Source organism: Bufo gargarizans, chromosome 6 (genome assembly GCF_014858855.1).
Source record: "Bufo gargarizans isolate SCDJY-AF-19 chromosome 6, ASM1485885v1, whole genome shotgun sequence".
Classification (NCBI taxonomy): domain Eukaryota; kingdom Metazoa; phylum Chordata; class Amphibia; order Anura; family Bufonidae; genus Bufo; species Bufo gargarizans.
In genome coordinates this window covers 86,468,251-86,495,795 of record NC_058085.1, presented here as the reverse complement: position 1 = coordinate 86,495,795, position 27,545 = coordinate 86,468,251, and the positions used below count along the sequence as shown (strand labels likewise).

The 27,545-nt window shown below is 42.3% G+C and overlaps 1 protein-coding gene across 1 annotated transcript; it reads left to right on the top strand.

The window, feature by feature from the left end:
• Positions 1–5,297: 5,297 nt before the first annotated feature.
• SLC32A1 (solute carrier family 32 member 1) lies at positions 5,298–27,221 on the top strand. The gene is made up of 2 exons (XM_044296194.1): positions 5,298–5,666; positions 26,034–27,221. The coding sequence occupies exons 1-2, from the start codon at positions 5,298–5,300 to the stop codon at positions 27,219–27,221; spliced, it is 1,557 nt and encodes a 518-aa protein (XP_044152129.1).
• Positions 27,222–27,545: the final 324 nt, after the last annotated feature.

Here is a 27,545-nt window from a genome sequence, read left to right as displayed (position 1 = left end):
AATCGCCAAGGGCATGTTACAAATCTTTCCAGGGGTCCTATAGCAGCTGCATGGTTTCCCTCTGTTCTATGCCCATGTGTATGTTTTATGTGGACCGGACAATGCTTAGAATTATTGTTCTCTGCCTCATTAGTCATCTCTACAGTAAATACAGGCAGGTTGTAGATGGAAGGACACAAAGCCTGGCTCCTAGCTATTCATGTCCCTTGCAGCTGGCTGGACTCATATTACAAACTGGACAATAATCTGCCTCACACCCCACAGAGGTGCCATATAGAGATCATCCTCCACCCAGAAATGCACGAACCTATACCACTGTATGTTCTGTACTATTGAGTATGCAGAACTATATGTGGCTATAATATAACAATCCAAGTAAAGATGAATCCAGATTACAGTATAATCTGCAATATACTGGTACAAATGCTTTCCAGCCCATCATATTGCTGATCATAGTTAAGACATGTCCAGAAGATTAATTGTTTGTCAATTATGAGAGCAATAAATGATATTTGCCTCTAATGCTGAAGAAAGCAATATGCTGGGAGACTGGAGATAAGAGTGATTGATCATGGAGTGTGATGCTATAAGGTGAGTACAGTTGAGCAGGGCTGAGGGAGGAGGAGGTGGATGTGCAGCCTGTGGTAAGAGGCGGTGCTGCCACCTGCCCTGTGTGTGGATGGGGTATATAAGTGCAGAGAGACACTGTGTGTATGCTGAGATGATGGAGGCTCAGCAGCAGTGCTCCCTGCAGGCTGAGAGTGCTGCTCTGGAGCTTCTTACTGCTGCACAGAAGGACATGACACCAACTAGGTAAAGGGAGTCTACTGATTCTGATCAGGACAGCACACGGCTTTACCTCTCACCACAATGCTCCATGTCCTCATCTTCCTGCATCTAGCCATCCTCTGTCTTCTACTTCATGCCTATTATAGTCCTTACTGACCCCTATGTGTGGTCACAAGCTGTTCATCACTCTCAGTCTGCTGTCTGATCTGTCTCTTCTTTGCTGTTACCTTTCTCTGTCCTCCTTCTAACGTGTCTCTTTTCTTTTCCTCTTCTCTCTCACTTTCTTTACCTTCCCTTCTCTGTCATCTGTTTTCTAGCTTCTTATTCTTTCTGGCTTTCTCTGTCTCTTCAGATTTCCTTTTCTCGATCTTCTCTCTTGCTCCCTCTCTTTCCATTCTTCTCTCTACTTTCTTCCTCTTCTCCTACTTCTATCTTTCTCTTTTCCTTCTCTCTTTTCTATCTCACTCTTCTTCCTGCTTTATTTTTTCTCTCTTCATTCTTTTTTTAATCATATTTCTCCTCCTCTATTTCTTTCTTTGCTTATTTCAGTTACTTTATTGCACTCTAGCTTCTTTCTTCTCCCTTCGTCTATTCTCATAGTTTCTTTCATGTCCCATTTCTGGTTCTATCTCTCTCCTCTCTACATCCATTCTTCTTTATCTCTCTGTCCTTTACTTCTCTCTCTTCTCTCTCTCACTCTCTCTCTCCCATTCGTTCGGTTTCTATCTCTCTCCTCTTTACATCCTTTCTTCTTTATCTCTCTGCCCTTACCTTCTGTATCACCCCTTTATCTCCTATTTTTTGCTCTTGTCTCTTTATCTTCCCCTCTGTATCTCTCTGTCCTTCATTTGTTCTATCTCTTTTATTGGTCCTTTCCTCTTTTTATGTCCTCTTCTTTCTCTATTCTTTTCCTCTTTATCTCTCTACCCTTACTTCTCTCTCTTCCCATCATGCATATGTCTCTCTCCTCTCTTCCTCCTTACCTCATTATCCGTCTGTCCTACTCTCTTCTATTTCTCTTCTCTATGAATAATTCTTCATCTCTGTATCCTTACTTCTCTTTGATTTCTCTCCACTTGTCTCTTTATCCCTCTGCTTTTCTGTTTCATCTATCCCTTTATCTGACGGTATCTCTCTTCTCCACCAAATATATTCCTTTGTTTTATTCAGTCTTTGTGCTGCTTTCTTAATGAACACTTGCCACACTTTCTTCATATGTAATATACCCCCTGAACACAACCTGTCCTGCGCTGAGTGTTCCCTCTCACATACCTGTGGTTACTGAGTATGGGGGCTGGGGGTTTGAACACTGGTCTGTGGTTACTGAAATCCTAGGAATCCCCTTCTCCTGGATTTGGGGTTATTGCAAACTCGACTGAATAAAATTCTAACATTATCCAGACAATTCACCTCCTAATGGTCCACACATTAGAAATATTTGTGCGCATGTTTGATATATATATATATAGATAGATATCTACAGCTCCTTTCTATATGATATATATATATATATGCACATATATATATATATATATATATATATATATATATGAGAGGAGGTGGATAGAATATATATATATATATATATATAGACAAGGAAAGTCCGCAGCACTCCTTTGGGTAAAAAAGTGAAATTTATTCACACATGTCAGACAACGTTTCGGTCCTCTCACAGGACCATTTTCAAGTCAAGTGACTTGAAAATGGTCCTGTGAGAGGACCGAAACGTTGTCTGACATGTGTGAATAAATTTCACTTTTTTACCCAAAGGAGTGCTGCGGACTTTCCTTGTCTATTGAATTTGTCCCACATCGAGGGACCACCGCGGGCACCCGCATCATATCTGCATTAAAGGGAGTGCTGCCTGAATCTCTTTATGGATCTATATATATATATATATATATATATATATATATATATATATATATAAAATATTAGAAATGATTTAGAAATAATTAAATAATTACTCCAAATACACTAGACTTTGGCTTTTTGGCTTTATATACCTCTTGATTGTAGATAGAGAGACAGATAGATGTTCATTCATGTTTTAGTGCTTTGTATACAGTACTAGAAATATCCCTCAGGTGCTATAGAGAATAATATTGTTGCCCTCTCAGTTTAACACTGAGCTCTCCTCTGTGGATTGTCTCTTATAACAGATTCACAATACAGGGCACATGTAGGAAATGTCACTGCTATTTACACAGACTTCTCCCCTGCCATCTGACTTTACAGAACAGGCCTCCCTCTCTCATTCCTCACGTTTTACTTTCATTATTTTAGTATTTATTCTAGGCGTCCCTTATATTTGTTTCCTTTCTTTTCTTTACATTTATTTAACTCATTTTATATATCGTTTTACAGACATCATCATCACTTCACATCTACGCAGTAAACATCCATTGTATTTTTATTTATTTATTTAAGTTATTATTTCTTCCTTGTCTTTTTATATAAAACATTTGGAGTCCTCCGTTCACAGTGGAAGCAAAGACTTCTTGAAATACAGCAATCATTTTACAATGTGTCCCCTGTAGGATACTCTGGAATTCCCAGGAAAAAAATAATAATAATGTGATATTAGCAGACAAATGTTGACCTATTTGTGCAGTGAGATGTAAGCATTTGATTTCTAAAGGAGGGATTCAGCATGTCATATCCAGTTATACACGCCACAAAATGTATCCCTAAACCTTCCTCAGTGCTGCCGCCCTCCAGATACCCCAAGGCCCTTATGTCACCCACGTCCTTCATACAAACTACAACGTGTGCAAATGTCTTGTCTCCGATGCTCACTCCTTTACAAGGGAGGAAGAAGAGGAAAGGAAGGGGCTTTACAACGAATATTTGTTACTGGATACTACCACCTTCATCCAAACATTAACAGAATAATATTAGTAGTAACAGTAATAATCATGATCAGAAATATATGGGAAAAATAATAAAATTAGTGTGTAATAAATATTTACTTTTGTATGTGCTATTCTTTCTTTCTTTCTTTCTTTCTTTCTCTCTCTCTCTCTCTCTCTTTCTCTCTCTCTCTCTCTCTCTCTCTCTCTCTCTCTCTCTCTCTCCCTCATATCTATCTATTAATCTATGGTTGTATCTATCTACCTATATATGTATCCATCTGTATATTTATGTATCTAGCTGCCTATCTATCTATTCAGCCATCGATATATCTATCTAGACATTTATTTATTTATTTATTTATAGTTAGATCTATCAGTAATCTCTCTCTCTCTCTCTCTCTCTCTCTCTCTCTCTTTCTCTCTCTATATATATATTAATATCACTTTACATATATTGTACATGTCCATCTCGCTTTCGTTATGGCCCCACCATTCCAGAAAACAGGATGAGATGTTTGCAGGCTCTACACAGAATTGCTGAGCATCCCTCGGTAATTAAGTCTTAGAAGAAAATTACAAGTGATTTTCCAGTGAATAGAAACAAATTGAATAGTGTTCTCTGCTCCTTAGATCGTCAGGGGATCGGGTTCCTGCAGCACCTCCAGTTGGTTGTAGATACATGGACATTATAATCAGATCTTTAGGACGAAACCTTTATACAGAACAATGTCACATCGGCAAAGATGCCCAAATGTGGTTGCAATATGGTTTATAATCGAGAACTAGATAAGACAGATGTAGGAGATCCTTCAAGGTGGAAGCTAAGTTATGGCTGGGAGAGAAGGTTAAGATCACTGAAGGTTATGCATGCTGACAATTCTGGTGGCAAGATGATGGTGCATTTTGCATTCATGGAAAATACCACAGAGGTTGACGATCTCATGCTTAAGGAAAAATGTATGATGAAGGTTGGTGACGTGGATTTAGAAAATAAGGAATTCTGGGGCAAGACTGGGAGGTGTAGTGCAATAAGGGACCAGTGTTGGCGGAAGGTTGGATTTGACTACTGCATGGGGTGACAGAATGGGAGGCTTAAAGTGTTGGAAGGGTTGGATTGAGCAATGCAATTGGTGACAAAAGGGGTGGGGGTGAATATTTAGACCCTCCCCCAGATATGCAGCAGTCATGCAGACACCCTCATCCCCTTAACCCTCCCCCTATCAAATTTTTTTCCCAATCTCCACTGGCTAGATGTATGTTCTAGCTGTAGATATTCTTTGACGGTGCTCAGCAGAATACTAACCTACTGCATTTCCCCCTCCCCATCTCAATCACCCACCTACCACAGGATTTGCATTGGGCTCCTATTCCACTGAGGAAAGTACACACAGAAGAAGTGTCTACCAAGTGTCTATTAATACCAGCACCCACTACTTCCAACCCAAATACACAAAGAAAGAAAAAGATTAAGGTGCTCATCATGGCATTCTCTAGGAGGTCCTAATTACCTTTGCAGAAGGTGTCATGCTGAGGGGGGCTCGGGGGTGGAGAAGAACCAGCCTGAACAAGTGGAGGTAACAGTCTACATCAAGGCGATACCTGCAGACCAAGAAGGAGGACATTCCTGATCGAATCGGGTCTTCACAAGCCAACATGACTACCATGATAAGGAACAAACTGTCCAATGTGGCCACCTCTGTGTCCAACAAGTCACAGGCCAAGGTTAGTGGAATGTTTGCCAGGATGGGCTTTCAAGCGGCCACTAATGAAGAAGCAGTTGGGTTTGCTCATTGCGATGACCTGGACATGGAACACCGACAGGGTCTTCAGATGGACATTCTGAAGACTGAGGTGTCCCCTGGAGATGTCCCCGCAGAGGGAGATATCCATTACCAAAGAGATGGCACAGGTCCCCCTCCTTCTGCTTCAAAAGATGAAGGACTATGTTCTGAGTTTTCAACGAATGGAAAGCCTAAAATCACATCCTGGGAAGCTGGCTGGAATGTCACCAACGCCATCCAGGTAAGACATTTCCCTCTATAGCTGTCGCTAGCTTTTGGGGGTCATTTTGTCTCTAATAATTATTTTTAATGGTCAAGGATGATAGTGTTAACCATAGATGGCTTGGAGATACCCCATGATAATACTGCCTACTGAGGTCATTTTTCCCAAGGTCAAAAATTCCATTCTCTTGCAAGACCACTTTTTGCTAGCTCCAAATAGCCCCTCCCTGTAAAACAATGTACTCCATACAGCAGTAAAGGTTAAATCTTACATACATACGAGCATTCCCTTAGGAGAGATAATCCCAATTAAACATGGGTCAGATGTTCTCAATAGGGATTTTGTGTGCAGAGCGTCTCATATCTGCAATGCTTCCATGCCAGAAATACAAAATAAGTATACAGGGGCAAAGAGACCCCAAATCTGAAGCCAGTAGAGACGGCCCATCTCCAACCATTTTACTTGTATTTAAATAGAATCAGAAACAGAGATAAAGCAAATTGTAAATAGATAATGCAATGGGTGAAATATAGAAAAAATGTAAGTGAATAATACAATACACATTAGATAGATATATAGATAGATAGATAGATAGATAGGGGATAGATAGATAGACAGATGGGAGATGATAGATAGATAGATGGGAGATGATAGATAGATAGATAGATAGATAGATAGGGGATAGATAGATAGATAGACAGATGGGAGATGATAGATAGATAGATGGGAGATGATAGATAGATAGATAGATAGATAGATAGGGGATAGATAGATAGATAGATAGATGGGAGATGATAGATAGATGTGAAATAGATACAATAGATGTAAAAACTGTTTCCTTAAGCTCTACTTGACCAAAAATGACTAATATAAAATGATCCTCAGTTGAGTAATACATCAGAAATATCAATTTTAAAAGTAAAAATAGTGTTCATGTAATACATTAATACATGGGATCCCTGATCTGATATATTAGAAAGTATTAATATTTTGCCTGTTTCTGTTTTACAAATCTTTTCTGTACGAAGCGGATTTTGTACAGGAAGACAATACAAAGACAGAGATTTGTAGCTCCCTATGTAGAAGTCGCAGAAAGGGAAATTCACAGCCACACACAAAGATCTGCATCTGATATATATATATATATATATATATATATATATATATATGTATATATAGATATATATTCAATGTCACATATATCTTTGTATCTATATAATGCCTGTATTTTTATTTAATTTCTTAAAGGAAAAACAGTAAAAGAAGAACATTGCTTATATCTTTTTCAGGATAGAAATGCAACACATTCTAATAAGTTATTATCATATTACATATATGGAGTTTTCACACAGTATTAGCTGAGGCTGAGACAAACACTGAGAAAATGGCAGCCCAGCTGTAAATACCTCTACACCGCAGAACAGGGTAATCTGGGCACTGTATCTGGTGGATATTACTGCCCCCAGTGGAAAAAAAAATAACTACAGCCTTATATTTTTGGCCCTGTAAAGATGGTTTTGACATGACCAATGAGATGGAGGTTGTAGCTATCTACAGTGTCTATCTATCTATCTATCTCTCTCTCTCTCTCTCTCTCTCTCTCTCTCTCTCCCTCTCATATATCTATTTATCTCATTTATCTATTTCAATATCTAAAAACTATATATCTAATTTCATATTATATAAAAAAAAAATTATGTACATGATTATGTAGCTATTTAGCAATAGAGGCCAATGGAGACAGTGATACTACCAGCTCTGCAGTTCACCATGCCAAAGTGGAGGTCCAACATATGAAGTGAAATTCTGGTGAAGGCTTGTTGCGATGTCAGTACACACTGTATGACTGATCTCTTGGTAATGGTATACATTATGTATCTATTTATTTCTAGTTGAATATTCGTACAATCAGTAGTAGATCAAGCCATTGTCAGTCATAATTTCCTAGTTTTGTTTGGTCCATTGGTTCATCAGTTTCTGTACATTGGACTTCAATATCACATTTACCGTTGAACATCAATAGCCATTCTATCATGAATTTGATTGCAAAATCATTCTTCATCATTGATCAGTCCTATAGTTAAAGGGGTTGTCTCACTTCAGTAAGTGGCATTTATCATGTAGAGAAAGTTAATACAAGGCGCTTACTAATGTCATGAATAAGGATCAGTATTAGAGCATCCGAAACATGTAGACCTGCTTGCCGTGTTGGATTGTCTTTTATCCTGTGTTATTTTGGAATAAAGAACAACGTCTTTTTTGGAAAGCTGGACATCCCGTCTTATTTTCATACAATAAGGCGCTTACTAATGTATTGTGATTGTCCATATTGCTTCCTTTGCTGGCTGGATTCATTTTTCATCATGTTATACACTGCTCGTTTCCATGGTTACAGACACCCTGCAATCCATCAGTGGTGCTCGTGCTTGCACAATATAGGAAAAACTCTAGCCTAAATGTGCTCACATGGTCCTGGCCACCAGACAAGCTGACTCTTTTTCCTATAGTAGGCTAGCATGACCACCACTGATGGATTGCAGGGTGGTCTGTAACTATGGAAACGAGCAGTGTATAACGTAATGGAAAAATAAATCCTGCCAGCAAAGGAAGCAATATGAACAATCACAATATATTAGTAAGTGTCTTGTATTAACTTTCTCTACATGATAAATGCCATTTAGCGAAGTGAGACAACCCCTTTAAGGTCCTAAAGGAGCACAAGACCTTTAAGCTCCATTTATAAAGATGCAGATTACACTGAAGTTGGACACATGGAAATGTATGGAAATGTGAGGTTTCTGGAGCTGGGGAGAAACAATATCATATTGAACATGGGGCATGAATTTCATACACATTAAACAGCTATCTCTCCCAGCTCCCTTCCAGCTCCCTCATACGCATACATGTTTGGCTCGTTTGTCAGTCTCAGTTTGTGACAAGTGGTGATAACTGGCACGTCGAAGAACAGGAGGCATCAATCAATTATTTCACATGACTTAATCTGATTTTCGAGGTTTCATGTGGCTAAAAAACTTTGATTTCAATCAGATTTTTATGCCCCTCCCACATGCCACAGATTGGAGCTAGGTGCTTGTTTCCCCCCACCATCTGCCACCCGCCCGTGGCCTGCTGTCCCCTTTGGCTGTCCTCACCTAGCTCTGAATCCTCCTTCTGCAAATGGCAGGAGGAGGAGCCGGAGCATCTCCTCTCCTACATAACGCCCCATACCTCTTACATCCAGTGATGTCACCTTTGTTGTAGACGTTCTCTTTCCTCATCTTCTCCATTCAGACCAGACCACCATGATGATTTTTCAGCCATCTCCCATCTCTACAGAGATTGACAAACAGACATTAGTTTCCCACATTTCCATCATCTTCACATCTTCTGAACACCCTTTCCTGCCACCCCCAATACTATACTGCAGAAACAGTCCCCCTGGAAATACTACTGCCACACAGATAGTGCCCCAAATACTGTGCCCGCTGTGCCCCCAATACTATACTGCAGAAACAGTCCCCCTGGAAATACTACTACCACACAGATAGTGCCCCCTTCAACAATTATTGGCACACAGTGCTCTAAAAAAATAACTGCACCCAGACACTAACAGTATAAAGATAATGTCCCCCAAAAATAATTGTGCTAAGTTGCCCCCCAAAGTAACAGTGCTCCCCAAAATTCCACCAATAGAAATAATTCTCTGCCAGAGCACACTTAGTAGTAATAATGCCCCTACTAGTAATCATGTTCCTCATAGCCCCCCAGTAGTAATAATTCTCCCTATAATATGACAGTACATGAAATACCCCTGCATAGTGCCCGAAGTTGAGCTAATGTCCCCATAATGTATGCCAGTATAAAATACCCTATATAGTGCCCCAGTAAATGTTCTCATAGTGCTCCTCTCCCCCTTCCCCATATTGTCCCCCATAATATGCCAGTAAAAAAATGCCCCTTCTTAGTGCCCCCAGCAGATGTCCCTAAAGTGCTCCTCTCTCCCATAATGTGCCAGTAAAAAATGCTTCTTCTTAGTGCCACCATATGCCCCAATAGTGCTCCACTCCCCCATAGTGCCACCAAATAATGCCCCATAGTGCCGCTCTCCCCTATAGTGCCTCCCACAATGTTCCAGTAAAAAATGCCCCCTTAGTGCCACCAGATGCCATAGTGTCCCCATAATCTACCAATACAAAGGCCCCTTTAGAGCCCCCACTTACCCATAGTGTCCCCAAATAATTCCCCTATAGTCACACCAGATGCCCCATAGTGCCGCTCTCCCCTATAGTGGCCCCCATAATGTGCCACTAATTAAAAAAAAGGCTAATTAAAAAAATCCCCCTTAGAGCCCCCAGATACCCCCATAGTGCTCTTCTCCCCAATGGTGCCCCCCCATAATGTGCCAGTAAGAAATGCCCCCCAAAATGGGCAAGAAATAAATGCCCCCAGAATGCTACCCAAAAAAAAGGGTCTGTAAAAAATGCCAGCTCCCCCATAGTGCCAGCCCCCCCATAGTGCCAGCTCCCCCCATAGTGCCAGCCCCCCCATAGTGCCAGCTCCCCCCATAGTGCCAGCCCCCCATAGTGCCAGCTCTCCTCCATAGTGCCAGCCCCCCAATAGTGCCAGCTCCCCCTCATAGTGCCAGCTCCCCCTCATAGTGCCAGCTCCCTCTATAATACCAGCCCCCCATAGTGCCAGCTCCCTCCCATAGTGCCAGCCCCCCCATAGTGTCAGATCCCCCTATAGTGCCATCTCCCCCCCATAGTGCCAGCTCCCCCCATAGTGTCAGCTCCCCCATAGTGCCAGCTCCCCCCACATAGTGCCAGCCACCCATAGTGCCAGCTCCCACCATAGTGCCAGCCCCCCCCATAGTGCCAGCTCCCCCCGCAAAGAAAAAAAAACCGCTAATACTTACCTCCATCAGCAGCGATGCGATGCAGGCCTCTTCCGGCCATTGTCCCGCTGTGTGCTGACCGACTCAGGCGGCATGATGATAATGACGATGATAAAGGCCTGTGGCCTATCACAAGGACAGGGGAGGGAGACGCCTCTCCCTCCCTTGCCCCACAGCACAGCCATCTGTATCGCTGTCCTGAGGAAGGCGATACAGATGAAGATTGAGATGAGCGCTTCCACAATGGAAGCGCTCATCTCCAACTGCCCGCCGCCACCACCGCTGCAATTACATCCAGGGCCGCGCCACCTGGGGAATTAAAAAAATTATAATAAAAAAATTATTTGTTAAAGATGACCCAGCGGCTTTTTTTTTTAGGGCGGCCTGCGGGGCAATTGCCTCCCTGCCCCCATCCCAGCCCGCCCCTGGCCTCCAGTAGTTATTACAAGCCCCTCTATATTGGCTCCAGTAGTTATTACAGGCCCCTCTATAGTGCCCCCGTAGTTATTACAGTCCCCTCTAAAGTGCTCCCATTAGTTATCATAGGCCCCTCTATAGTGCCCCCAATAGTTATCACAGGCCAATCTATAGTGCCCCAGTATTTATCATAGGCACTTCTATAACGCCCCCCAATAGTTATGATAGGCCCCTCTGTAGTGCCCCAATAGTTATCATAGTCACCTCTATAGTGCCCCCAGTAGTTATTATGGGCCCCTCTATAGTGCCCCAAGTAGTATTATTATAGCCCCTCTATAGCGCCCCCAGTAGTTAATGTAGGCCCCTCTATATTGACCCAGTAGTTATCATTAGTAATGAGCGGCAGGAGTCATATTCGAATTCGTGATATTTCGCAAATATATTGTAGAATATTCGTCATATATTCGCGAATTAGAATATTCGTTATATTCTACATTCTTTCTTTTTTTATGTGAAAATCGGCAAGGTAATGATCGATTAATATGCGAATATTGCACGCTCAGTGCAGGCATGGGTCAAAAACGAATATATAGCACTATAGAATATAGTGCTATATATTCATTTTTAGAATATTCGTTATTTTTTCAATCTGAACACATGATTCCTCCCTGCTTCTTGCTTGTGGGCCAATGAGTCATTGGCCCACAAGCAACTTAAGCAGAGAGAAATCATGACTTTAGATGGAAAAAAATGACGGATATTCTAAAAAACAAATACTGTATATAGCACTATATTCAATATAGTGCTATATATTAGTTTTTCAGAATATTCGTAATTTTTTCCATGTGAAGTCATGATTCCTCCCTGCTTAAAGGGAGTTTGTCACCTCCATATTGCCATATACAGTGCTTACATTTTCCTATAGCACACCTATACATGAATTTAATGGTACCTTTGTATTTTTCTTTACACTTGCAGAAGCTGGAAAAACTAACTTTGATTTATAAGCAAATGAGCTCTCGCAAGTGCCCAAGGTCGGCGTTCACTGTGTTGGAGCCCAGGCTGCTCTTCCCTTTTTCATTGTCCCCCCCGCCCCAGCCTCTGCCTATGCCTGCCCTCCTATTCCCTTGCGTCATCCTTCGGTCCTGCCGAGATCCCACGCCTGCGCACTGCCTCGCCGGGCCGGGGCATGCACACTGTGATGCCCAGCGTTGGCACGGCATCGCTTTAACTACTGCGCATGCGCCGGCAAATGGCACGAAACCGGCAGCAATGTAGCGTTTGCCAGAGCATGCGTGGTAGTTAAAGCGATGCCGTGCTCACAGGTCCGGCGAGGCAGCGCACTGGAACTGGATCTCGGCCGGATTGAAGGATGACGCAAGGGAATAGGAGGGTGGGCATAGGCAGAGGCTGGGGTGGGTAAACAATGAAAAAAGGCAGAGCAGTCTGGGCTCCCACACAGTGAACGCCGCCCCTAGGCACTTGCGAGTGCTCATTTGCATATGAATTAAACTTAGTTTTTCCAGCTTCTGCAAGTCTAAAGAAAATAACAAACATACCATTACATTCATGTATAGGTGTGCTATAGGACAATGTAAGCACTGTATATGGCCATATGGAGGTGATAGACTCCCTTTAAGTTGCTTGTGGGCCAAGAAGCAGGGAGGAATCATGTGTTCAGATGGAAAAAAATGACGAATATTCATCATTACAATTATATATAGCACTATATTGTAAATATTCGCAAATTCTCGAAGTGCCGATATTAAAATTCGCTATTAGAATATTCGTTATCATAGGACTCTATATAGTGCCCAGTAGTTATTACATGTCTCCTTATAGTGTCCCCAGTAGTTATGATAGGCCCCTCTATAGTGCCCAAATAGTTATCACAGTCCCCTCTATAGTGTCCCCAGTAGTTATCTTAAGCCCCTCTATAGTACTCCCAGTTGTTATCATAGGCCCCTCTACAGTTCGCCCAGTAGTTATTATAGCCTCCTCTATAGTTCCCCCCAGCATTTATCATAGACCCATCTATAGTGCCCTAGTAAATAACATAGGCCCCTCTATGGTGCCCCAGGCTCCTCTATAGTTACCCCCCATAGTTATTACATGCACCCACTATATTGCCTTCAGTAGTTATTACAGGCCCCTCTATAGTGCCTAAGTAGTTATTACAGTTCCATCTAAAGTGCTCCTATTAGTTTTCATAGGCCCCTCCATAGTGCCCCCAATAGTTATCACAGGCCCCTCTATAGTGCCCCAGTATTTATCATAGGCACTTCTATAACGCCCCAGTCGTTATGATACGCCCCACTGTAGTGCCCAAATAGTTATCATGGTCACCTCTATAGTGCCCCCAGTAGTGTTATTATAGCCCATCTATAGTGCCCCCAGTAGTGTTATTATAGCCCCTCTATAGTGCTCACAGTAGTTAATGTAGGCTCCTCTATATTGACCCAGAAGTTATCATAGGACCCTGTATAGAGCCCCAGTAGTTATTACATGCCTCTTTATAGTGTCCCCAGTAGTTATCATAGGTCCCTCTATAGTGCCCCAGTAAACAATATAGATCCCTCTATTGTGCCCCAGTAATTAATATAGTCCCTTCTATAGTTCCCCCCAGTAGTTATTACAGGCCCCTCTATAGTTCTTCATGTTATTACAGGCCCCCCTATACTGCCCGCAGTAGTTATTACAGACATCTCTATAGTGCCCCAGTAGTAATTATAGGCCCCTATATAGTGCCCCAGTAGTTATTATACGCCCCTCTATAGTGTCCCCAGTAGTTATCATAGGTCCCTCTATAGTGCCCCAGTAAACAATATAGATCCCTCTATTGTTCCCCAGTAATTAATATAGGCCCTTCTATAGTGCCCCCCATAGTTATCACAGGCCCCCCTATACTGCCCCCAGTAGTTATTAAAGACACCTCTATAGTGTCCCAATTGTTATTATAGGCCCCTCTACAGTGAATGACAGGGCCGGGAACCATTGTTTGCCTTGTCCACATTATCCAACTGTATCAGTGGCAACAACTACTTTCGGGGCCTGGGGCAGCCCACTCCAGCACCGGCCCATCTGGCATTTGACAGAACTAATAGATAGGCAGTTGGACCCTTTTTTTACCCTTTGACTATAATACAGGGATATAATCGTCACCAGGCCGCTACCTGTTGGAATAGTCCCGTTGTAGTTGGAACCTGACACTCCAGCACAAATCACCAGAGGCAAAGGCAAAGCACACAGACAGAACCAGATAGAGAACAGGTTGACAGAGTGTATGCGAGACCAAGGCACCCACCGACTGAAAAAGACAAGATCAGGCAAACAGAGTACATACTAATCTTACATACTAATCCATTTAACAGGCACAGGGTAATCACAGACAGAACTAGGTAAGAATTCAGACACAGACAGAAGATAAACAGATCCAAAGAAAATCTGGAAAAACCAGGCAGACAGATATAAGCTCTAACTCTGAACAAGCAGACATAATCTGAACAGATCCAACCAGAACTTGGAAAACCATGAAGACAGAACTCAGGGGTGCACCTAACCTTTCTGCTGCCTGAGGTGAGAATTGGAACTGTGCCACCACATGCCAAATTCTCAACCTAACCTCTCTCTCCCCAGCCCTACTGTCAAAGACATTTATGAACCTTACATACAGCACTACAAAACATACAGGTTAATACAGCGCCACATATCTCTTACATCCAATGATGTCTTCTCTGATGTAGATGTTCTTCTTATTCATCTTCTCCACACAGTCCAGACTGCCATGATGATTTCTTTCAGCCATATCAGTCTCTGCAGAATTTGACAGACATCTTAGTTTCCTATTTTTCTTTCACCCTTCCCATCTTCTGAACACCCCTTCCTGCAACTCCCAATACTGTGCCCACTATGCTCCCAATACTAATACACTACACCCAGCAAATAGTGGCCCTGACACTAATAATGTCATAAATATAGTGCCCCCCCCCCAAAAAAAAATTGTGCTTTGCTGATATTGAGCCAGGGATCTCACCACAGTAATAGTTCTCCCAAAAGTCTCACAAATAGTAATATTCCTTTGCCAGAGTGCACTTACTGTTAACAGTGCCCACAATAGTAATACTGCCCCCATTGTGCCCATACTAGTAATCATGTTCCCAATAGTTCCCCAGTAGTGATTCCCCTTATAATGTGTACCCATAGAAAAAATGTCCACTAATATGTACCAGCACAAAAAAATACACCCTTATAATATGTGCCAATACAAAAAATACCCCTTTACAATTTGTACCAGTACAAAAATACCCTCTTACAATGTATGTAAGTACAAAAAATACCCCCTTACAAAGTGTGCCAGTACTAAAAAATACCCTTATACTGTGTACCATTACAAAAGTGCCCCTTCATAACATGTGCCAGTGCAAAAACGTACCCCCTTTTAGTGTCCCCAGTAGAACTAAAGTCTTCATAGTGCCCCCCTTATAATGCGTGGCAATACAAAAATTGCCCCCTTTTAACATGTGCCAGTACAAAAATGCTCCCTTATGATGTGTGCTAGTACAAAAAATGCCCCCTTCTGTGTGCCTGTACAAAAATACCCCCTTATAACGTCTGCTAGTACGAAATATACCTCCTTTTATTGCCTCCAGTAGAACTAATGTCCCCATAGTGCCCCCCTTATAATGTGTGACAGCACAAAAATGCTATTTTTAAACAGTGCTACCCCTAGTTATAAATAATGAACGTCCTATCCATAGCGGCCAAACAGAATGCTGCAAGGGAAAAATAATAAACTGAAATGTTTACCTCCATGTGGACACAGAGACAACACATTCTTCTTCTGATCTGTGCCTTCAGCTGCATTCTGCCCGGCTCAGGAGGTGCAATGATAATGATGTAATTGCGGCGCCTGCGCTGGCCTTTGATAGGCTAAAGGCACTAGGCCTGAAGTCTATCAGAGGGAACAGCAGGGCAGGGAGACATAGCTCCTGTGCCCTGGCGCAGCATTCAACTGTATCGCATCCTGAGAATACACAGTGGCGTAACCAGATATGACTGGGCCCCACAGCAAATTTTTTAATGCCCTCCAGAAACTTCTTCACAACCCCCGACTCCTGTGTCTAGTAAAGATTGTGCTCTCAGGCCCAACAACTGCTCCATCCATTTCCTACAGTGTCTCTGTATATAATTTCATTTTATAATATTGTTGAAAGGGACCTGACAATAAAAACTTTTAGACCTCCTCCTGGGTGGGCCCCTGAGTTTAGGCCCCAAAACAGCCATGTCCCCTGCTTCTCCTATAGCTACGTCACTGAGCGCTTCCATTGTGGAAGCGCTCATCTCTGCATATTCAACTGTATCATTGCTAACCGCTCCTGCTGCTGACCCTGTCCACTTGTCCTTCCCAGGCACTGCCTGAGGCAATTGCCCGACCTGGCCTCATTGGTGGTGTGCCCCTGACAGACAGACAGAGGCAGGACACACAACTCAGAAAGTATATAGCAGGGAAAATGAACTTATTAGACAAACAGGTTGCACACACAGAGCTGGAGAAGGTTAAACCTAGCAGTACTGACCGAGGCAAGATACAAAGCACAATAGCCACAACTCACACCCACAAGAAACCAAAGCCAGGACGCACAGAACAGTGGCAGCATGAACCACAATTGAACACAATGGACCTAGTTCAAACCCGCAAGAAGCTGGCCCTGAGAGCTCAGAACTAAACCGCCCCTGTAACATCTACAATTTAATGAAAGGATATACGTATGCTTAAAAATACTAATGTCTTTCATTGTCTTTCCAGTCTGTAGCGACAGTCCTCCCATAATTTCTTACCAGGAAGTGACATCAAATTGGTTATCTGAATTTTACGAGGCCTTTCTGTTAGGAATTGTTGGGAAATATGGCCATGGGAGGTGTCCTTGATTAAATATGAATTCAGGCCCACCTGACGTATGTAGACCACATAAGTAAAAAAGAGGGTTAAGCAGCACTCCAGGTCCCAATATAGGGACAGTTGCCAGTAGAAACCTGGATAGGTTGGTGCTCGCGGATCAGGATCCTGGCTGAGGGTCCCATAGGTATACAAATAAAGAAGAAAATCCACAGCACTCCTCAGTTCTGGTGAATAAGCTGGTTACTTTATTGGTAACTGCTGTTACCAATAAAGTAACCAGCTTATTCACCAGAACTGAGGAGTGCTGTGGATTTTCTTCTTTATTTGTATGTAGACCACAGTCATTGTCTATACTCAGAGGTTGAGATGCAACGCAACGCTCTGGATACCTGATGGCTTTTGTCTTGTAATTGATATCATATCAAAGTTTGCACTTTAGATTAGTGTCCATTTAAGTGCAATGAATCAGTGGAAACAATGATGAAAAAGCTGAGCCCATTGAGGAAGAAACAAGTTATTTCAGGTCATTTAGCCGTTACGACAGCAAATTCTACTAATACTTCCAATACACTAATGCCCATTCTTTCTTCTTCTGTAACATATGACTCAGATGTAGCTACTCACTTACATGTAATGTGACCAATCAACTAGACATAATCCTCAGCCCAAAATAGATTCTGCTTAGCTTCTGAGAAAACATATAGATGTAGCAGAGCTTAATTTCTCAGTTCAACATGGTTAACTGCTGCCGTATGTAAAACTACAGATGCCAAACACATCATATTAGATGAGTTGTGCCCAAGGACAAGCTCATCCCTGGCATATCGATACTTAAAGGGGTTGTCCTGGTTCAGAATTGTCGCCATTTTCACCCAGGAAGCCCTTCTGAGATGAGCATAAGAGCATTTCCCTTGCCTTGCGTTGTATCACGCAGGCAACGGGTTGTTTGCTTATATTTTCTTCTCTGCTAGGTGGAGGCTTCCGCCTAGCAGTGTTCCCGGTGATGTCACCGGCACTGATGGGCGGGCTTTAGCACTGTCCTATCTGTTTTACAGGCTAGGGCAACGCTAAAGCCCACCCATTAGTGCAGGTGACGTCACTGGGCTCACTGCTAGGCGGAAGCCTCAGTCTAGCTTTTCCATGGAGAGCCCGGTATGTCACCATCTCTCCAGAAAAAGCCTTTGACCTGCGCGATTCTCCGATTCTCATGTCAGAGGGCCTGCCTGAGTGAAAACAGGGATATGTCTGGGTTAAGCTGTGAACCAGGACAACACCTTTAAGTGGTTTTCTTGAGGTTATGACTGGTAAACTACTCTTTGGTACTGCCCATCATAGGATGAAGATAAATATCAGAAATAGTTATTTGCATTTTCTTCTTTTTGGGGGTCATTGTTGCAAAATTAAGAGCAGGAAGTCCAGCCATTTTGGTTCTGATGTTCTGTTCTGAGACATGTTTTTCCTAATAGATAAGGATCTGAACATTAAGACCTTCACTGAAGGTAGCATTTTTCGCTCTTTGTGGCTTCTTGTGGCTTCATCCAGGAGATGAAACTATAAATTGTAAGGGGGTCATTTATGAAGGGAAGTATGCCAAAAAGTTTTTGGCATACTTTTATTGCAGATTTGGTCGCAAAGAGGATTTGCGGACGAATCTGCAACTTTTCCCTGCTCACGTCACTTTTCCGAGGTGGCTGAAAAAGGGGGTATGGTGAAGGGAAGGGGTGGGACAGTCTCATTTATCATTTTCTATACCTGTTTTTGGCGTAGAAAATGACTTAAATTTAAGCAATTCACACAGCCAGTTGCTAAGTTATGTAGAGGCCGGTGGCTCTACATAACTCAGCTGCATCAAGGACCAGCACAGGGTTATTTAGACCAGCATCTAAAATGCCGGTCTTAATAAATGACCCCATAAGTCTATGGCCTATTTTAAGATCACCCAAATAAAGCCAAAATAAGCCACAAGTGGTACAGAGATTTCCAGAACGCAAATTCCCCTGGTGCCTGGCTCTCCATCAGTGAGAACATTTAGACGTTTTCTATGGCTGCAGAGAAACTTTGAATCCAAGCAGATCATTACTGTTATGATTCAATTTTAATTGTTATCCATTTAAAGGGACATCTGCAACGGGCACCTCCCCCTAGGGCAATTCCTTTTAATTTGCATTACTGAAATAAATGGACTTTTGCACGATATTCTAATTTTTCGAGTTTCACCTGTATATAACGCGTCCCAGGCTATGGCTCCAAAGCAATAAATAAAGAGAATAATTGAGGGATTAAGGAAGAACTTGAGTCCAGACCTTGAGATGACGTTCAATGGCAGCTTTACTTAAGTAAATGTTTTTCCAAAGCAGATTTCAGGCTTTATCTTGGTTCCAGCAGGCTTTAGCATTAAAATGGCAGGCAAACTCAACTCTGCTATATCTGACTCTGCTGTCCTGACAAGCTTAATTAGTGTCTTTAAAAACGTTACAGAACACAGAAGGGGTGGCACTGCTTCCTTTCTTCAAAAAAACTGGATCTCCAAGACTGGGTCCTCTCTACTACTCGTGGCGGTGCTTCTGCCTCTAAGTCTTTTAAATGTGCAACAAAGAAGAAACAACTAGGCAGCACTCACCAAAAAGTGGATGTTCTTTATTCCAGATGCCATAAACATTTACTGATACAGGCATGGGACAGCCAAACAAACAGCGCAGGCAAGTAGCTCGTGGCGACGGCCGTTTCACGCTTTAGCGCTTCCTCAGGCCACTAATGTTCTGTTGTGATTACGTCTCCTTTGTGCGCCACTTCAGCTCTGTGGAGCACATTGATTCCGTCACAGAGGAACTGGACAAATACATATAAACACCAAAAAATGTGCAAATAAAACAATCAATAAAGATACATATATTTTTTGCAGAAATACTCCAAGATCGTTTCTGTCATTCAGTCCCAGAGGGCCCATAGATCCGGAGCGCATGATCCATCTTGCTTCCTTCCTTAGGAGGGTACGATGTCTATCTCCCCCTTGTGGCAGACTACATACTATCTCAATCCCTGCAAACCTCAACACCTTACTATTACCATCATGCTCAGATTTCACATGTTCTATTAATCATGGACAACCTTTCCCTGTAACAATTGAATTAACATGTTCCCAAAATCTTTCACCAAGGCTCCTAATGTTTTTTCCTATGTAAAACCCACCACATACACATAATATGAGGTACACTACATATTTACTTTTACAAGTTATCAAGGTATTTACTTTGTGATGTAATCCACCAAAAAAACAGTAAATCCCATTGGGGATTGTATTTACAGTAGGAACAATTACCGCACCTGCGGTTTCCCGCAGGTATCCAATCTTTCAGCCATATATCAGATTTTGGTTCCACGAAACAATTCCTAACCAGCCTATCTTTCAGAGTATGGCTCCTCCTAAAGGCTACTAATGGTTTAGACCCTCTGATCTCTTTTGAACTATCGTCCCTTTCCACTATGTCCCAATTTTCTCTTATCATTTTCCTAATCCGAATGATAGAAACGATCATGGAGTATTTCTGTAAAAATATATATATCTTTATTGTTTGTTTTATTTGCACATTTTTGGTGTTTATATTTATTTGGCCGGTTCCTCTGTGACAGAATCAATTAGAATTGAATGGATAGCTCCATTTTACAAAATTATAGCTCTGCAGGGTTTGCTGCCACCTGCTGGTGAACCTATACATAGGCATATTACATGTTATAAACAGTTGCAAACATTATTATAGATGCACATTATAGAGAGGACTTGGAACATAATGCATAGACGGCTTTATGTTAGACCAGGCATGCTCAACCTGCGGCCCTCCAGCTGTTGAAAAACTACAACTCCCAGCATGCCTGAACAGCCTACAGCTATCAGCCTACAGCAGCGCATTGTGGGAGTTGTAGTTTTACAACAGCTGGAGGGCCGCAGGCTGAGCATGCCTGTGTTAGACCATTAGGGAAAGTAGCAAGGTGCAGAAGTGGCAACACCACTCTGGGGTGTTACACATCATCATCATCAATAAACATTCAGTCATTGTTAATACATCAAGCAATAATTTCATTAAAATACTTTGTATGGTGGGGTTAAAAAAAGGAAAAATAAATTCTTTATAGTTCTTTATTTTTATATTTCTTTATATTTTACCACTTGTCGCCATTTTTAGACTGAATTATTAATATATCTGTCCCTTGAAAAGATTGTGCCACCATTGAATGTTATTTTAATATAATTCAGCATGGAAACTTAGTTACTTTTGTAATTTACTTTCTGTTACACAAATGCTCCTTTTATGAGATGAGACATTCTCTTAACTTCACCCCTGGTGTTTAATCTGTATATTAATGTGCATGTTCACCTACTGAAGTGGTCACACATGCTCAGTTCCATCCATCAACTGCCACCCACCCTATCTACTGTTAGGAGCTGTGACAGTTAAATGGAAAGAGCTGCAGCAGAAAAGACATTCCCCCTGAACTTTGATAGGGAGAGAGCTGCAGCAGAAAAGAGACTCCCCCTGAGCTGTGACAGGGAGAGAGCTGCAGCAGAAAGAACATGTACCCTGAGATAGGACATGCCCCTGAGCTGTTAGCCTGAGGAGAATCTAGCAGAACAATTGAGGCAATGAATGGGGGTATCTCTGGATCTATGTGAGGTACAGGGCTAGCTTTGTTGGAAAGAGATTTCCAAGCTCTATAAGATCTATCTAATTTTAATTTGTAACATCAATAATGGAATAACCCATTTACTTTGTAAGAATAGACTGCTAAACTGAACCCTAGCAGGAGAGAACAAGCCCTTTATTTTAGTTCAGCCTTCAGTAAGAGTGGGGAAAGTATAATTGCCCCCAAAGCTCTGTTTACATGAAAGGTATTGGTCTGGAGATTCCTTACAGTCATCTACTAGGCAGCAGATGAAGCCTGGGCTGGCCATGACAATTCAATCAGTGCTGTCATGAATATCACTTGGAGTCAGCATAGAATATACAGTAGAACACCGGTCAACTGAGCAGAGCTTTCAGGAGGCACAAAAGATTTGTATTTGACATACGCCAACCACCAGTACTGGTGACTACCAATTATGGGCCTACAACATGTATAGACAGAGTGGTCAACGATACAGGAAATCATTTACATCTAGATAGGGGGGTATGAGGGGTAATTAAGCAACAGCAGGGGCAGGGCCGGTGCAAGGATTTTTGCAGCCCTAGGCAAAGATCCATTTTGCCGCCCCCTCATGTCACTCATTCACTGACAGACACACACACACACACTGACAGACAGACACGCACACAGACACTCACTGAATGACGTACACATACACTCACTGACAGACACACATACACTCACTGACAGACACACATACAGACGTGGACAAAATTGTTGGTACCCTTTGGTCAATGAAAGAAAAAGTCACAATGGTCACAGAAATAACTTTAATCTGACAAAAGTAATAATAAATTAAAATTCTATAAATGTTAACCAATGAAAGTCAGACATTGTTTTTCAACCATGCTTCAACAGAATTATGTAAAAAAATAAACTCATGAAACAGGCATGGACAAAAATGATGGTACCCCTAACTTAATATTTTGTTGCGCAACCTTTTGAGGCAATCACTGCAATCAAACGCTTCCTGTAACTGTCAATGAGACATCTGCACCTCTCAGCAGGTATTTTGGCCCACTCCTCATGAGCAAACTGCTCCAGTTGTGTCCGGTTTGAAGGGTGCCTTTTCCAGACTGCATGTTTCAGCTCCTTCCAAAGATGCTCAATAGGATTGAGGTCAGGGCTCATAGAAGGCCACTTTAGAATAGTCCAATTTTTTCCTCTTAGCCATTCTTGGGTGTTTTTAGCGGTGTGTTTTGGGTCATTGTCCTGTTGCAAGACCCATGACCTGCGACTGAGACCAAGCTTTCTGACACTGGCTAGTACATTTCTCTCTAGAATTCCTTGATAGTCTTGAGATTTCATTGTACCCTGCACAGATTCAAGACACCCTGTGCCAGACGCAGCAAAGCAGCCCCAGAACATAACAGAGCCTCCTCCATGTTTCACAGTAGGGACAGTGTTCTTTTCTTGATATGCTTCATTTTTTCGTCTGTGAACATACAGCTGATGTGCCTTGGCAAAAACTTCGATTTTTGTCTCATCTGTCCACAGGACATTCTCCCAGAAGCTTTGTGGCTTGTCAACATGTAGTTTGGCATATTCCAGTCTTGCTTTTTTATGATTCGTTTTCAACAATGGTGTCCTCCTTGGTCGTCTCCCATGTAGTCCACTTTGGCTCAAACAACGACGGATGGTGCGATCTGACACTGATGTTCCTTGAGCATGAAGTTCACCTTGAATCTCTTTAGAAGTCTTTCTAGGCTCTTTTGTTACCATTCGGATTATCCGTCTCTTAGATTTGTCATCAATTTTCCTCCTGCGGCCACGTCCAGGGAGGTTGGCTACAGTCCCATGGATCTTAAACTTATGAATAATATGTGCAACTGTACTCACAGGAACATCTAGTTGCTTGGAGATGGTCTTATAGCCTTTACCTTTAACATGCTTGTCTATAATTTTCTTTCTGATCTCTTGAGACAGCTCTTTCCTTTGCTTCCTCTGGTCCATGTCGAGTGTGGTACACACCATATCACCAAACAACACAGTGATTACCTGGAGCCATATATATAGGCCCAATGGCTGATTACAAGGTTGTAGACACCTGTGATGCTAATTAGTGGACACACCTTGAATTAACATGTCCCTTTGGTCACATTATGTTCTGTGTTTTCTAGGGGTACCATCATTTTTGTCCATGCCTGTTTCATGAGTTTATTTTTTTACATAATTCTGTTGAAGCATGGTTGAAAAACAATGTCTGACTTTCATTGGTTAACATTTATAGAATTTTAATTTATTATTACTTTTGTCAGATTAAAGTTATTTCTGTGACCATTGTGACTTTTTCTTTCATTGACCAAAGGGTACCAACAATTTTGTCCACGTCTGTACACTCACTGACAGACAGACACTCAGACACTCACTGAATGACGTACACAGAGACTCACTGACAGACACACATACACTCACTGACAGACAGACACGCACACAGACACTCACTGAATGACGTACACATACACTCACTGACAGACACACATACACTCACTGACAGACAGACACGCACACAGACACTCACTGAATGACGTACACATACACTCACTGACAGACACACATACACTCACTGACAGACACACATACACTCACTGACAGACACACACTCAGACACTCACTGAATGACATACACAGAGACTCACTGACAGACATACACCTACCCACTGAAACACACACACACACACAGAAACTCACTGACAGACACACATACACTCACTGACAGACACACATACACTCACTGACAGACACACATACACTCACTGACAGACAGACACGCACTCAGACACTCACTGAATGACGTACACAGAAAATCACTGACATACATACTCACTGACAGACATACACCTACCCACTGAAACACACACACACACACACACACACAGAAACTAACTGACAGACAAACACACACATACACTCACTGACAAACATACATATACTCACTGACAAACACACAGACACTTACTGACCGACAGACATCCACACTCTCTGACATACACTCACTCACTGACATACACACACACACACACAGACACTCAATGACAGACACACATACATTTACTGACAGAAAGACAGACATACATACACTCACTCACTGACATAAATACACAGGCAGGCACTCACTCAGTCAAACACTTAAACACTCACCTCCCTGGGGTCCAGTGTGGTGCAGCTCCTCAGTCCTCCAGCGCGCCGTTTAGTATGCCGGGGCCGGAATGACGTCATATTCCAGCATCACAGAGGGCGCAAGAGGGAGGATTGGGGAGCTGCTAGAACAGCCTCCCTTGCCGCCCGCCTCCTCTCCTCGGGTAATTTACTGGCAGAGCAGGCATCTGCCATCAGGGTAAGCAGATGCCTGCTCTGCCATATTTAAGAAGGACCTCCACCTCCTGGCCCCCCTGTAACTGGCTGGGGGCGGCTCAAGAGCCGCTTGCCCAGGGCTGCAGCCCCAGTCAGGGGGAGCCCACCAGAGTGCCCCCAGCAGGCCGGCGCCCTAGGCGAACACCTAGTTCACCTATATGGTTGCATCGGCCCTGAGCAGGGGCAAGGGATTTTATTGCCCCTAGACTTCAAGAAAGTGGTTTGGGGGTTTTCTACTTTAAGAGTTTTTGACTTACCAAGTAATAATTGATATACTTAACAAGCAATAATTAAATAAAGTTTTCACTAGTGTGATATTCAGATCAGGGTAAGTAATATTATATGTGTAAACTGCCACCTTAAAGGGAATGTGTCATAAAATTTTTTTTTCTGCCAGTTAAAATCAGACAGCAAAACATCTCCTTTTTTTCTGATCTGTTTCTATTTTCTGATCACAGATTTTTGTATCCGATTGCTGAACATGATTACGGGGGCGGCCATCTTCCCTGACCTGTTCCTAACAACATTTAAAGAATTGCTTTACAGCCCCATGGGCCATAGACACAATGGTCAGGAGGGGACCTCATTGGCTTCTATGGGAGAGTTTTCTAGGCATGATCTGTGACCTGCACAGAGGTCATTGTACAAGGAAAGAATAGCTTTGACAATCACCTAATTATATCACTTTTATACATAGAAGTGATATAATTCTAAACTTACCTGCAATGATTTGGAGATAATGGCAGTAAAGTAATCCATACTAAGAAGTAGCATCTATTATTATGTTTAGTGGCCAGTGTGAAAACTGCAGGATTTATGGTTTTGGGTTGAATATAAATATTGACAAGGAAAATGAAAAATAACATCATCAAAAATTCTTAAAAAATATGTTTAACATAAAAATATGACTTAAACAATAGGTCATTTTCTGATGGCACATTCCCTTTAAGAGGGTCCCATATACACTTCTTGCACATGAACCCTCTGCTGTCTGTGTCACAACTTAGCTGTATATAGAAGTAAAATGCAAAATGCAGATGGGAAGACCATGGGAAGACAACATTTTGGGTAAGAACTGTTTATAGACAGAAGGTGGATGGAATGACAGATTCCTCACTTGTGTTATGTTTGTATTTTGCAGGGGATGTTCGTGTTGGGATTACCTTACGCAATTCTTCATGGTGGATATCTGGGACTGTTCCTCATTATTTTTGCTGCAGTTGTGTGTTGCTACACTGGAAAGATTCTTATTGCTTGCTTGTATGAAGAGAATGAAGACGGAGAGACTGTGAGAGTGAGGGACTCATATGTGGACATTGCCAATGCCTGCTGCACACCGAGATTTCCTAAGCTTGGGGGAAGGATTGTTAATGTGGCTCAAATTATCGAACTGGTCATGACGTGCATCCTTTATGTGGTGGTCAGTGGAAACTTGATGTACAACAGCTTCCCAACCCTACCAATTTCTCAGAAGTCCTGGTCAATCATAGCCACTGCTGCGCTTCTACCATGTGCATTCCTCAAAAACCTTAAGTCTGTATCCAAGTTCAGTTTGCTCTGCACCTTAGCTCATTTTGTCATTAACATCTTAGTGATTGCCTATTGTCTGTCCAGAGCCAGAGACTGGGCCTGGGACAAAGTGAAGTTTTACATAGATGTAAAGAAGTTCCCCATCTCCATAGGCATAATTGTCTTCAGCTACACCTCCCAGATCTTCCTGCCCTCCCTGGAAGGAAACATGCACAACCCCAAAGAATTCCACTGCATGATGAACTGGACCCACATCGCTGCTTGCATTCTGAAGGGGCTTTTTGCTCTGGTGGCTTATCTTACCTGGGCAGATGAAACCAAGGAGGTCATAACAGACAACCTACCCTCCACTATCAGGGCAGTGGTCAATATCTTCTTGGTGTCCAAAGCCTTGCTGTCTTATCCACTGCCCTTCTTCGCTGCAGTAGAAGTCTTGGAAAAATCTCTGTTCCAGGAAGGAACTAGGGCGCTTTTCCCAAACTGTTATGGGGGAGATGGGAGACTGAAGTCTTGGGGTCTCACTCTCAGGTGTGCCCTAGTTATTTTGACCTTGCTTATGGCCATCTATGTGCCCCACTTTGCTCTTTTGATGGGTCTCACTGGTAGCCTCACAGGAGCTGGTCTTTGCTTCCTGCTTCCCAGCCTCTTCCATCTTAAGCTTTTGTGGAGGAAGCTTCAGTGGCATCATGTCTTTTTTGATGTTTCCATTTTTGTCATTGGTTCTATCTGTAGCATTTCTGGATTTATACATTCTCTAGAGGGTCTAATAGAAGCCTTTAAGTACAATATAGAAGATTAATGCAAAGACAGTGAAGTTTGGCATCAGCATCACTAAGAATTATGCATCAGTTTCTACTGACATCCTCATTTTGGCTATACACAGGCGTTGCTACCTTAGATGGTGCCATCAATACATTGCCTTGTTTTGTGTTGCTGGAACATCTGGTAGCTGAAAAGCTAGAACATCCTCGTATCATGAGGTATAATTCCATTTTCTAGTCCCCCCCAGAAAAGCTTACAAAAAGATATCTGTATATGAATCAAAGGGAAATATTTTATTTTTGTTATAATTATTTAGAGGTAATCTAATTTGGATAAATTATGGTGGATATAAATATATATA

Bases quoted from the DNA above. Each gene is read 5' to 3' on its own strand.
- SLC32A1 (XM_044296194.1), top strand. From the start codon at position 5,298: ATGACTACCATGATAAGGAACAAACTGTCCAATGTGGCCACCTCTGTG. The intron at 5,667-26,033 runs GTAAGACATTTC...TGTATTTTGCAG, and splicing joins ATGTCACCAACGCCATCCAG to GGGATGTTCGTGTTGGGATT.